Source organism: Hipposideros armiger, unplaced genomic scaffold (genome assembly GCF_001890085.2).
Source record: "Hipposideros armiger isolate ML-2016 unplaced genomic scaffold, ASM189008v1 scaffold_318, whole genome shotgun sequence".
NCBI classification, from domain to species: Eukaryota; Metazoa; Chordata; class Mammalia; order Chiroptera; family Hipposideridae; genus Hipposideros; species Hipposideros armiger.
In genome coordinates, this window is record NW_017731668.1 from 1,943,932 (window position 1) to 1,958,073 (window position 14,142).

The window sequence follows — 14,142 nt, forward strand, 5'->3', positions numbered from 1 at the left end:
GCTTCCTCAGTGAACTAAACAAATACCACTGAACATCCTAACCTAAACATAACCCTAGCCTTCTTTAACCCAAATTTGGTCCAGGAGCTTTAAGTGTCCATAAGAGCTATTAAATGCCATACTTCATCATTTCTGGTTTACCCAATTTTTTTACATGTTAACATCTCTGAAAATGGGATGCATCTTAAAATCAATGTAATCTTTCAATTACTTTCAGTCAGGAAACAGTTATGACTCAGTTGTCATTGCCTGCACATCTGTGACCTTGGCCATAGTTGTTTATATTGTCATTACTTCAATTAGGTTGAAAGTAGTTTGAGGGTAACATATGTCACATTTAATTGTTTTTTTAAATGTCTTACAATTCATTATTGAAACCAAAAATGTATTATGTACAGAAATTTATGGAAATAGAGCATCTGGAAATATAAGGATACATTTGTTATTCCTGTTGGCCAGATGGGACAACTTCATTTGCTTAGAATTCTTGTCAGGAAGTCATTTAAGAGTTTTTGTTCTATACTAACTGTTACAGTAATTCCCCTTTACGTGCAGGTGATATGTTCCAAGATCCCCAGCGGATGCTTGAAACCATGGATAATGCCAAACCCTGTATATGCTATGTTTTTTTCCTATAGATGCAGATCTATAATAAAGTTTCATTTATAAATTAGGCTTAGTAACAGATTAACAACAATAATAATCAAATAAAACAATTATAACAATAAACTGTAATAAAAATTATGTGAATGTGGTCTCTCTCTCTCTCTCTCTCTCTCTCTCTCTCTCTCTCTCTCTCTCAATGTCTTATTGTACTGTACTCACCTTTCAAAGGCAGCACTTTGTAGCTTCCCTGGCATACCTGAATGGCCAGCATCACTACTCGTGTCCTCTGGGGCCATTATTAATTAAAATAAGGGGGACTTACTTGAACACAAGCAAAACTGCATCAGTTGATCTTGTAACTGAGATGGCTACTAAGTGACTAAAGAGCAGGTAGCGTCTATAGCATGGATACACTGGACAAAGGGATGACTCACATCCTGGGTGGAGTGGAGCAAGACAGCACAGCATCTCATCACAGTACTCAAATGGCACATAATTTAAAACTTATGAATTATCCATTTAATATTTTTGGACCACAGCTGACCATGGGTAACTAAAACTGTAGAATGCAAAACAATGGATAATGGGGGGGTCTACTGTAGTTTTATCTATTATTATGTAACAAATTATGAGCAAAACAGTGGCTTAAAACAACAAATACTTGTTATCAAACACAGTTTCTGATGGTCATGAATCTGGGAGCCGTTTCGTTGGGTGTTTGTGGCTCGAGGTCTTTCATAAACTACAGTTAAGCTGTTAGCCAAGGCTGCAGTGGTCTGAGGGCTTGATTGGGCCTGGGTTATATGCTTGCAAGATGGCTCACTCACATGGCTTGTGGTAGGCAGTGGGTATCCTTACCGCGTGGGTATCTCCACAAGGCTGCTTGAATGCTTTCAAACCTGGCATTTGGCTTCTCTCAGAGCAATTAATGAGAAAGAAAAAGAGAGAGAGAGAGAGAGAGAGAGAGAGAGAGAGAGAGAGACTGACTGAGAGATGCTAAGATGGGAACCACATTTGTTTTTTATGACCTAGTTTCTAAAGTCCTGTACAGTCAGTCACTTCTTCTGTCTTCTGTTCACTAGAGGTGAGTCGCTAAATACAGAACAAACACAAGGGGAAGAGAACTAGTTTCCATCTCTTGAAGGGAGGAATTTGCATACACATTTTTTAAGTGACCATAACTTTCTATCAATGTCTGATAAGGTTGAGAAAGTACTTGGAATAATTAGTGGAGCATTATTTTTAAAAAGTGATGCATATACCAATACCAGCAAAGGATGATATTTTGTGGCAAAATACAAATATCAACAACTCATAGTTTAAACATAATTTAAAAGAGTCATATTCTGAATGTGAAGACGTTTTAGCACTATATTACACACTTTATTTCCTGGTAGTTTCCTTTTTTTCTATGCATAAGAATATCAATTCATACAAATATTTGTGCAAATAAATGGCTATTTCAACAAATATAAAAGTTCTACATGATAAGCTATACTGTATTATACTTTAATTCGGATTATTTTTTTCCTTCTTAATGGTAAAATTGATGACCTCTTAGATCTAATAAAATTTGATCTTTAGATCTGCATTTGCTTGTAACTTTAACGCGCCCACCCACATCTGTGGGTGACCTTCCCTGCCCCTTAGTTCTGGGTTTATAATGTGACGTGGTGTCAATAGGATATTAGCAGATATGAGGCAAGCAAAGGCTTGAAAGAGTTCATGTATGTTTCCACTTGTTTCCTTGCACCTCTACCATTGTCATGAGAACATGCCAGAACTAGCCTGCTGAGAGATGAGAGAAAAGTGGAGCAGAAACAAGTTGCTGTAAAGGCCCCAACTGAAAGCAAACTCCAACAACTGAGAGTCAGGCGCTGCCGGACATGTGAGGAAGCCCAGTTCATATTAGCAAAGCCACAGATCTGATCCGCTGCCGACCCAGATGTGTGAGCAGTTAATGTTTATTGTTATATGCTACTGAGGTTTTGTGGTTGTGTTTCTGCAACATTATTGTGGCAAGAAATAACTAATACAGTTTGCTTAAGATAGTGTGTTTTCAACACTTTGATATGGCATGCCTTTCCCATTGATACATTAGAATAATTGTCTCTGCGGATCAGGCTTTGCAAGTTCTGAAGTTCTGAAGTTACTTAGAAATTTGTACTGTATCTGGATATGCACATCATGCTTTCACAGAAATAATGAAAAAAGTATAGACAGGACTGCTTGACAATGATTTCTCTTCAGCCCTCATATCGGAAATGGTATACATTTAAAATGTAGTAAAAGAAAGGTTTCAGTGCCAATTGGCCTTTTTCCTGATTCTTTCACATCCTGATATTGTATTCAGTTAAACTAAATCAGCTCTGCCTGATTGAGGGGAACTAACTTTGAGTTGACTCTGAACACTAAGCTGAGCTAGGTATAAACAGATAGCAATACAATCACCTGATCTAAGAGTTTTAGAAGTAAATGCTGTATTGCATATGCCCATTGAAAAGTATTGGTAGGAAGGGAAGTTTAAGATTGGTTAGAAATTTACTATATGTCAAGCATTTTAATTCAATCATCTTTTTAAATTCTCATAGAATTTTAAGAATAACTGGGGTGGGGAATGTTTTTGCTAGTCTAACACCTTTTTTTGTTAATAACACCTTATATTTCTTTCAGGGGAATCACCCCTTCCCCACTCCATGTGGTCCTGGTGGGAATTTCTATCACAGTGCATTCACCACCTCCCCATTATCCAGAAGGGTAGCCAGGAGGCCCAAGATGGCTAAGTAAAATACAAGCTCCTGGGGATAATCTGGGTCTTCAATGAGATTTGGTATATGTGCCAGGTCAGAAAGAACCTCTCTTACTTTTTGACCACTGTCCAGTAGGATGTAGGCTTTGAACTGTCGGCACTCATGATCCCTGCCACAAGGAGCCTGCTTGACAATGAAATGTGCAGAGAGAGAAGCAGGATTAACACATGATGAGACAATGCCCTGAGAACATTACTTAAGCCCTTATATCTAGTCTATTTTATAGATCCCATTATTTCAGCCAATAAATTTCTTCTTTTTATTCTTAAGCTTATTTGAGTTGAGTGTCATGTGCAAAAAAATTGAATGACTGAGGAATGTTATTCTCACTTTATGGAAAACTTAATGTTCTAAATGTCACATTACTTATCCAATGTCTCATAGTTATAACAGATAGTTAGAATATGATCACAGGTCTGTCCAAGACTCATGGTCTTTGCATAACTGCATTTGTAAAAGTTTTTCAAATGTACATACAGTAAAACTCGCTTTTTCTGTACCATTTTATGAGTTTTGACAAATATGTAGATTTGAGTCACTGCCACCAGTTCCATCGCTACCAGAGTTCCTTCATGCTGTTCCTTTGTAGTCAAACCTTCACTCTACTTTTATTTCCTAGCAACTATTGACTTGTTCTCAGTACCTAGAGTTATTCTTTTTCTAGAATATCTTATAAATAGAATAACACAGCCTTTTGAATCTGGCTTCTTTTCACTTAGCAAAATGCATTTGAGATTCACCCATATTATTTCATGTTATCAATATAAATGCTTTCTGAAAGCATGCTTAGAGCAGCATTTAAATCATATCCTCATTAGTGTGACTGGAGCATATGCAGGTTTTAAAAAGAGGAAAGGAGAAGTATACAGGCTTGAACAGTATTCTCCCAAGAGTTATGTCACCCTGGAATCTGTAAATGGGATCTTATTTGGAAATAGGGTCTTTGCAGATATAATCAGGTTAACATGAGGTCATGCTGGATTAGGGTGGGCCCTAACCCAACCACTGCTGTCCTTCTAAAAAGAGAAAAATTTGAACACAAAGTAGCACAGGGAGAATGCCACACAACAACTGAAGCAGAGACTGGAGAGATGCAGCTGAAAGCCAAGGACCACCAGGGTCTGTCTGCAACCACAGAAGTTGGAGAGAGGCGCAGGACATTCTCTCAGAGTCTCCACAAGGAACTTACCTTGCCAACACCTTGATTTCAGACTTCCAACTTCCAGAACTGCGAGAGATAGATTTCTGTTGTTTGAAGCCACTCAGTTCATGGTCATTTGTTGTGGCAGCACTAGGAAGCTAATACAAGAAGGGAGGTATTCGGGCCTTGCTTTTTTTTTTAAATAGCTGAGCCATCCTGCTGCCTGTTGGCAGCTCAGCTCGGGCCAGGACTGGAACCGCTGTTGCTCAGAGCTTGCACTCTTGAGCGAGCTCTTAGCCAACTGAGTCACTTGGCCAGCCCAGGGCCTTGCTTTTTTAAGGCAGCTTGCCTCAAAGCAAAGGAGCTTAACTGAGAAGGTATGATAAATAAAACCAATTTCCTTCACAGTTTTACCTCAGGATGAGACCGACTGAACTCTAGAGCCAAAGAGTAATAGCATCATAGGTACTAATATATATTATTCCAAGTGTCAGGTTTATTACTAGCATCTAAAAAGTGAAACCTGTTTTTAAAATATGATAAGCAATGTAGAAATCTAATCCTGGCCTCCATCAACTAATTTTAAAGTCAGTCCATTCATAACCACCATGTTTTCATTCTGGGAAAAAAAAAAAAAAGTTGAAGTTGGGAGGGGGCACCTTTCATCAATCTTTTTATTAGCAATCTCCATGAGATTATAGACTCAGGAAATTAAGTATTAAAATTTAATTAACTTTCCAAGCCACATGAAGAAAAAAGAAAGAAAAAAATAAAGGAAATCCACATTCCTTTAGAGAAGGAATCTTCTGAAGTACATTTCAGTCTGCTGCTTGGGTTTTAGATACAAACAAATTAGGGGATATTTTTAATAGACAAAAAGTATAAGATTTTGATAATTAAGATGTAGAGCCAAAAATACAAGAACAAATGAGCAAATTAGTCAAGAGAAAATTAACATTTTAGACAAGCCAAGAGAATGGCTTTGTTATTATTAAGAGAGGTTTAAATTATGTATCCATCATGTTGATATTGTTGATTCAGTTAAAAATATCAGTTAATCTAACTTGTAGTAATCATGAAAATCTGTGTTTCTCAAATCTGGCTCCCTATCAGACACTCCTGAACAACCTAAAAAAATACAGATTCCTCACTTTCTAGATTCTGATTTAGAAAGTCTGGACTGGGGTCCAGGGAATTTATATTACTTTTTCAAATTATCCAGATTATTGTGATGGGCAACTAGGTTTGAGAAACCCCTTACAGGGAAAAATCTCTCACAGAAAGAAGCTTTGATCTCCCAAAACCTGGGGAATTAGAGCTGGGGTCAATCCAAGGTCAAATACCAAAAGCAGAATATTAGAACAGAAGTAATCTAATACTCAGGGTCAAGAAATGGAGGCAGGGTCCAAAAGGGGAAATCAGAGTCCAGGGTGGAAACCAAGCTTCACGGAACAGGAAGGGAGGTCAGAATGCCAATGTGGAATCACAGTGAGAACTCAGGAGATTGTAAGGCAAAAACAGAGGAAGCCCTGCGACTCAGAATTTGGGGTTTAGTCTGGCACAGGACTGAGAAGGCTTTAATTGTACCACACTCCTGTATAGAGTCATGCATTTATGCAAATTCCTCTATTAAAGTATCAGCTCATTCAGGGTTAAACTAGTCTATTTACTCAGCATCTAGTAGCTTGCTTTAGTGTCTAGCATTAGACTGAGTGATATGCACTGATATCTCCATGAATCAAAGTTATCTACCAGAACTTATTTCAGTGTATCAATGCCTGTGAACATGTGTGCATGCAAGCTCATGTGTGTGTCTTTGTGTCTGTGTATATACTTTTTGTAGAACCCTTCAATCATTGAAATGTTGCTTAACAAGTAGTATTTATTCCATGCTATTTAACTTATAATGAAAACCTTCTAAAAATTAATTTTCAACTTTAGGTAAATTGAAAGGACAGTTGTTATTTCTTGGATAACAGTAAGACATTTATTTCTTTATAATTTGTTTTCATTCATAAAAAGGACAAAGCACAGTCCTATACTACTCCATTGAAAAAATGATAAAAAATAACTAAAAATATCAATTCAATATTTATCAGTATCAAATAAAACTACTATCACCTTTCCTGAAATACAAAGAAACAACAGATGTGTCTATATCTATATAAAGTTTAATTAAGAATCTTGCATCTTAAAGCAGGTTATACATTAGTTAGATTGACAACAGTTTAAAACTGATGGTCCCAGTCAAATTTGTAGAATTGTATGAGGAAATGAAAAGCTTGAGTTATTGGTATATGAGAGATTTTAATCTACCTAATCTGTCACAAATTTAAAATTAAACAAATAACCACCAAAATCTGTTTTCTTCTTACCTTCCAGAACCTTTTCATGCAAAATCTAATCAGTTTTGCTTTTTATTACCACACATTAGAAAATAAAAGGCAAGCATGCATTTGGCAAAAGATTTAGTTGTGTCGATTATATAAAAATGCCCAACATGGGTCACATTGCAAAAGAAAAACCCCAAAGTGTTACAATGAAAACAAAGATTTGTACAGAAGGCTTACAGAGTATTGATTTCCATAATGTATGAAGAGATTTTGTTTTCCAAATAATTAAACATTTTATGAAATCTGGTAATGCTCTTAAGACTGTTGACATACTTCTACTGGGATTTCATCCATTTCACTTATTTTTAAAAAGTTTCATTTTATAACAAAGAGTTAAATGTTAACTAATGAAATATTTATTGATATTTTCATAATGAAAGCTCTAAACATTTACACATAGATATATAGTACAAAAATTATACAAATTAAAGAAAGGGGGATAAAGTAGTAATAGATCTGTTTTGCTTCCCGTAAATATTTTTTTATGAACCTATAAGGTATCCTTTCTAAAAAGATAAACTCTATCTCTAATTAGCTCGCAAGGTTGTGCTAATAAAATAGGATTATACCTCTTGATGCATCAGACATTGCACTTTTTCATGAGCCAGCTGATCCTTATTACTCCATTTCTTTCACATCCATACTCAAATACATTTCCGTGCACACCATGGAGAATGAAGAAAAGTGCATCTTCCATTTCACAACTTATAAAAACCTAAAGCACCAACACTTTGGAGACATCGTTGGATGGATATGTTATTTGTCTCCTCCTGGCCTTCCAGTTTTGCATACTCTTCAAAGTACCATTAGCAACCTATTGATTTGGTATTTTTAGCCAGTTTTTAGTATTGCATTGAAGCGGGAAATGAGTTTAAAACTCAATATTAAAAAATAAGGAACACTGTAGTTTTTCCCAACCTACAGGTGATTTCTTGATCTCACAACTTCAATACAGAAAGGTTTTACTTAGAAATGAAGCACAAAACACACGATACTAGATATGATTACGTAATTCTGATATTCATTTAACTGCCATTTGTTCCTAGCTGTATAAAGACTGCCACATCTTGATTAAAAAATGGAAGCACTCTACTTTTCAAAATTCATCATTCCATGTTTGAATAAATACAGCAATGTGATAATATTCTAGATAAGAGCTGTGACTTTTGAGGTTTGAAACATGATAAGAAAAGGATAAGATAATTTCAAAGTAGAATACAAAAGTAAAAATAAATCTTCATATGGTCTGTTAACTTTACTATTAAAAAATTAACTTCAAAGTATTACTGGTTCTGAAAATCAAATATTTAGAAAATTACTTATGTCCAAAATAAGAATACTGATAATAAGTTCTAGAATTTGGTTTTTAATATTCAAAATCTTTCAACTCATTCAATAAAATGATTTGGTAATGGAATTTATCTCAGAAATAAATGGAATTTATTTCAGTTATACTCGATTTTTTTTCTTAAGAAAACTCAAAATGTCATGAATGGTAGGGGCCATTCAAAAATATGCAGGACCCAGAACAGAGGGGATAATACAAGAGGATAGTACTCTTACATTTACCACATACAATCAACATTTCAACCTCTATTATATTTTACAACTTGTTATTAGATTTAAAGCACCTGTGTATGGTGATTTTACTTTCACTCTACAGCCTATTGAATTGAACACTGTAACTTGTCCCATTGGATTAAATCATGCAACTGTCACAGAATCAGGTTAAGTGGTTTATAAGGCATATTGGAACGAGTTAAAAATCATTTTCTATCCATTTAAAAGTTTATTCTTTTGGATGATGGGGTTCCTGAATGCCTCAGTCATAAAGTGATGTAAATCAGTTGGATAGTTTGTTAAAGTATAATTTATTTGGCTTAGGATGGAGCCGCAGGTATTGGAAGGAATTGTAGTCATCAGAGGGATGAAGGGTGTCCTCTGAGCTGGGTCGGGAACAGCAGCTGTCACATCACATTCAGAATTCCAAGTAGACAAGGATGCTACAGGCAGGCAGCAGTAAGCCGAGAAGACTTGGTAATAGGGTAGATGTACCTACAAAGCAAACCAAAATTGTGCATATTTCATTGATAACAGTCACCATTTCTCATTTGCCTTGTTTTGGGGGAGGCCAGAAATTATGTAGGCCTGAAAATCAAGTTGTTCTTTAAAGAAAAACAAACAAGAAACAAACAAATAAACAGAAGACAGATTTTGTCTTCTTAGGTCATTTAAGAAAGAGAAATGTTTGATGAAGGATTTTGTGTGAGAGTATATGGCCTGTTTATACATGTTCATATAAAAATCATTTAAGGGCCAGCTGAGTGACGCATTGGTTAAGAGCTGGCATGGGATGCCAGAGGGCCCCGGTTCGGATCCCACATATGAGGGCCAGTGACACTGCCCTCCACAGCTAAGATACTGAACAACAGCTCGACCTGGAGCTGATCTGCCTCACCCAGGAAGAGCGCAATGATGGTGCCAACTTGGGCCAGTGAAGCAACGTCCTCCACAACTAGACTGAAGAACAAAGTAACAGCAACTTGTCTGTTCCCCTTCCCCCAATTCCCCAGCACTGTTCCAATTCCCAAATAAAAATCTTTAAAAAAAAAACACAACAAAAAACATTTAAGATTATAAAATAAAAAATGTTTATGTTTTCCCTATGATCCAGCAGTACCAAATTCCTACCAGAAGGTGTTAAGAAATAGATATAAAACAAATATATATATAACACACACGTGTGTGTGTGTGTGTGTGTGTGTGTGTGCGCGCGCACGTGCATGTGTGTAAGTTATTAAATAAGATAAAGAGATACAGTAAAAATACTAATAATGGTATCTGGGACAATGACATCATAGGTATAACTGGATAGATATTGCATAATTTCATACCCCAATGGTTTTAAGACATGTAGATGCTTATTCACAATGATTTGATGAATATATTTTGTAATAGTAAATCATCTATTCAAATTTTTATACACAATTGCCCTAACATATGCTGTGAAGTAAAAATAAAAATGATACACTATACACTATGCTATGGACTTATATATCTTCGGCTAATATTTATATAGAGTAGTAGGGCTCTTCCTATGGTCAAGCAAGTTTACTGGTGAAGGTCCTGCCCACACTGAAATTCCTGAGAAAGGGATGAAAAGTGGGACCAAGAAGGTATCCTCTTCCTTGCCACTTTCCGCATCATTATCTTCAATGAACACACTACAATGAATGAGTGACAGGTTAAAAAACATAGTCAACAGCTTGTGAATATAACAGGTTTGTGTCAAGTTTTAGAAGTTTATTTAAAACATTAAATCTTTATTATCTACCATGTTAACAGTGGCCTCAAACACCCCTTTCTTTGGAATGCTCCTCTTATACTCAGGAAGATTTCGGGCCTTTCTCTTGACTCTCTGGTCATTACAAGCACATTCCTATATGGCAGAAGATGACTGTGTCTGCCTATATGCTTGCATTCCACTATTGCCCTGTTAGCAGCATTCAGTGCTACAGGGAAAACAAGCAAGAAAGCATTATCAGGCACAGCTAAAGTGGGTTTTAGGAATAAGCAGGACAGTGAGGATCAAAAAGTGAGGGCAGAACAGAATAGACAATACAAACCGTCCTCAAGTAGCTGCTTATAGCCTCATTAATGCAGATGCTATACATTATCAATATAATGGTACCGCCAATAATGACTATAATAGCTCCCATTTACTGTCCTACCACCATGACAGACACCCCGCTGGCCCTCGATATCCATGTTGACATGAATACAACAACTGATGATGGTAGGTCTTATTATCCTAACTTTATATTATGTAACTCAGTTAGGTAAAATGACTTGTTCAAGGCCAGTGGTGAGGACAGAGCCAGGATCAGATCTCAGATTGGCCTGGCTCCAAAGGCCGTACTCTTTGTACCTCTCACCACTTTGTGCAGACAGCTTTGGAAAAGGACCCATTGCAGAAATGCATAAGGACACTACACCCTGCACTTAACATGTCAAGGCAAAGACACAGAAGGAAAATAAATGATCTGTGGGGAAGTGCAGCACCCAAGCTGTGTCAGAGTCTTTGTATTGTTGCAGTATTTTTTCCTTCTATTTTTTTTTACATAGATATTTAAAAAATATGCCACAGCCCACACATTGCATTAGTCCAATAAGATGACCAATAATAAGGCTCAATTACATAAAACACATTAGTTTTCAGTGTTTACCTGATTTAATCGATCTGTTTTGAAGCCCTTTGTCTGAGAATGACTCCGCGGTGCTCTGTCTCCTGACCACAAATTACATCAGCAATGGGTACATGTTCTTGTACGTGTCTGAATATGTGGGTTGGCTCAGTGCAAACTGTGGCTGTGGAAAGTTTAGTCAATCGCGGATGCCATTTTGAAGTTTTGGTGTTAGTATGAAAACCAAAGACAATTTCATAATTTGTGGCTTCAACATCAGGATATTTGATTTATTTTAAATACACTCTTCATGTTTATATGTGTTATATTTAATTTCTCTAATAGCTCAAGCTTATGTAATTGTGGTCTTCATCTTCCATTCTCTTCCACCTTCCAAGCACAAATTAGAGACCTGACTGAATTACTATTTAAAGTCATTTGAAATGTGGGATCCCTATATTCTTGAGGGGTTTTCAATATATATTGGTTTTATATCTAACAAAATGTATACCATCATACTGCTATCAAACATAATTTCAGTATTTATATGGTACATAGTAAACCTATATTTTACTTTTCACTGAATGTCTTTACTTATTTACTGAATGTCAAACATAATCATCAATCTGGTGAATCATTTTTCTCTGTCAGGAAAAATGTAAAGCCAATTTAGAGTACTGTATCTCTTTCACTGGGTTTTCTTAATTTTTTTATACTAAACTGCCCAGACTTACTTCCTTCAGGAAGGATTCCTGCTATAGAGAGTTACATATTAAAAAAAAAAACTTTATTGGGGAACAGTGTGGTTTTCCAGGACCCATCAGCTCCACATCAAGTCATTGTCTTCAATCTAGTTATAGAGGGCACAACTTAGTGGCCCATGTGGGGATCAAACTGGCAACCTTGGTGTTATGAGCCTGCACTCTAACCACCTGAGCTAACTGGCCACCCAGAAGTTACATATTGAGAAGAGAAATTTCATTTAAAAGTTAAACAGTGCTTCACAATCTCTGCATGTTTTATGATAAGCAGAGACTCCTCTAGTCAGTATTTAATGCAATATTTTTGGACACTTTTGGATGCTTAAATTTGGACACCATGGTCCATTCCAGATTCTTACTTCTTGGCTATTGCTGATGATGCCATAATACTAAGAATTTCCTCCTCATCATGTCATCTTTTGTGTTCCAAATCATTAATATCTCTAGATTGTGAATAACTTCAGGACAGGGAATATATCAAAATCATATTTTTAGCTGTGTTGACTAATGCCAAACCCAGCATATAATGAGTACTTGACTTAAAATGTTATAACATGAATATTTCATCCATCTATAAGCACTGAACCTTTTCTGATTATAGAGCACAAGGTGGAGAGAAAGCAAAAGGGTGGGATAAGAGGACTTAAGGAAGAAGACCAAGGAAACCGCTGTGACCTGCCATGGAATCTTTAATATTTTTTTACATTTTATACTCTCCCCTCCTGATGGCCCCCAACCCTAGTTAATCCCTGCTTCCCCTAGCTCCATGTCAGAAACAGAACTGATTGCTCCTTGCCTGAGACCCTCCTCTGAATTCATCAGCAGGAACTCAAACCTTACATAAGATGCTTCTCCTTCCCACTTGAGCGATGTTCCACGACTGCTCTGGTGTATGTTTCCTTGTAGCATCCAGTCAATTACAGGTAGTATGACTGTCTATCAGATTATAGGTGTGTGTTTGTTCTTTGATTATTTAGGTTTTAAGAAAGAACAGGAAAATATGAGGGTCAGTAAGCAGGCCACTGTCCTAGTAGGAGCGGACGTATGCACTGGGAATAGCATCAGGGGACTCTGGGGCCAGGCAAAGAGAGTGATACAAATCCAGCCTCAGCCTTTGATGCGCAGGTAACCTTGAATATGTTCCTTAACCTTTTTGTGCCTTACTTCCTTCAACTATGAGACAAAGATAATAGTATATCTCATAGCTTTATTGTGAGAATTGAGGAGATGTCTATCAATGGCGCTTATGTATATTATAGTAGCATAGCTTTTCTTCCGAAACAATCATCCGTGGAATCCCTTTGCTGAACTAGGAGGGAGAGGGGATGCTTTATTCAAAGATGAATCTGGGGCAAAAGACCACCCATCAGATTTCTGCCTCTTCTCTGTTCATGCTAGCACCACTACTCCCTCAAGCCCATCATTCCACGCAACTTGTGGGGCTCTGCTTATGGAAGTTTGCAAACAGATGCTCTTGGTAGATCACTTCAGTAAATGCATGACTAGTAGGAAACTCCTGTAAATGTAGCTATTCATACTACCTTTGATAGCAATTCATACTATCTCTTGTATACTTTGAAATGTATTCTTTGAAATGTAGTTGGATAAAAAGAAAAGCAAAACAATATATAAAGCAGGTGTCCCCTGTACACATCTTATATTTGAGACGTATCTACTTTCTGTTCCCCAAATCGCACATTATGTCCTTTTAGATCATAAACATTCTTGGAATGTTCTTTCACCTATCAAAACTGGGTATATTGAATGTTTCTGCAGTAGTCTGGCTCAAATGTTATCTCCTCTGTGATATGGTAGTTGGGGTCTTTGCTTTTAAGTAACAGGAAGCTAACTGAAGAAAGAGCCAATGTTGTATGACTTTGAGACAAGTAGAGTCAGGTAATTGAACACCTGTGTTTTCTATGTTTCTGACTTTCATCTCTTCTTCCTTTGTATACTGGCTCACATTCTCAGACTGACCTCTCAAAATAGACAAGAGCATCAAGCTCACAATCATATATTCTCAAGATCAAAGAAATGATATCTTTTTTCCCCAACTCCAGTGAGAAAAGTTTCAAGGAAAGATTCTGATTTGCAAAGTCTGGGTCACAACCCACCCCTGAAACAATTACTGTAGCTGAATTAATGGATTTCTATGATTGGTCTAGCTTGGAACAGGTTGCAACTCCTCAGCTAATTTCTGTGGCCAAGGAAGCACAGGGTCACTTAAGAAGATGTCAACTTTCATTC

The 14,142-nt window shown here is 36.7% G+C and overlaps 1 protein-coding gene across 1 annotated transcript in view; it reads right to left on the reverse strand.

Moving 5' to 3' along the window:
* Positions 1-6,710: 6,710 nt before the first annotated feature.
* The window catches only part of CNTN1 (contactin 1), a 132,942-nt gene continuing 125,510 nt past the window's right edge, over positions 6,711-14,142 (reverse strand). Inside the window, exon 23 of the mRNA XM_019660444.1 lies at positions 6,711-9,005. Within this exon, the coding sequence (XP_019515989.1) occupies positions 8,929-9,005 (77 nt within the window). The 3' untranslated portion in view covers positions 6,711-8,928. The remainder of the gene's footprint in view (positions 9,006-14,142) is intronic.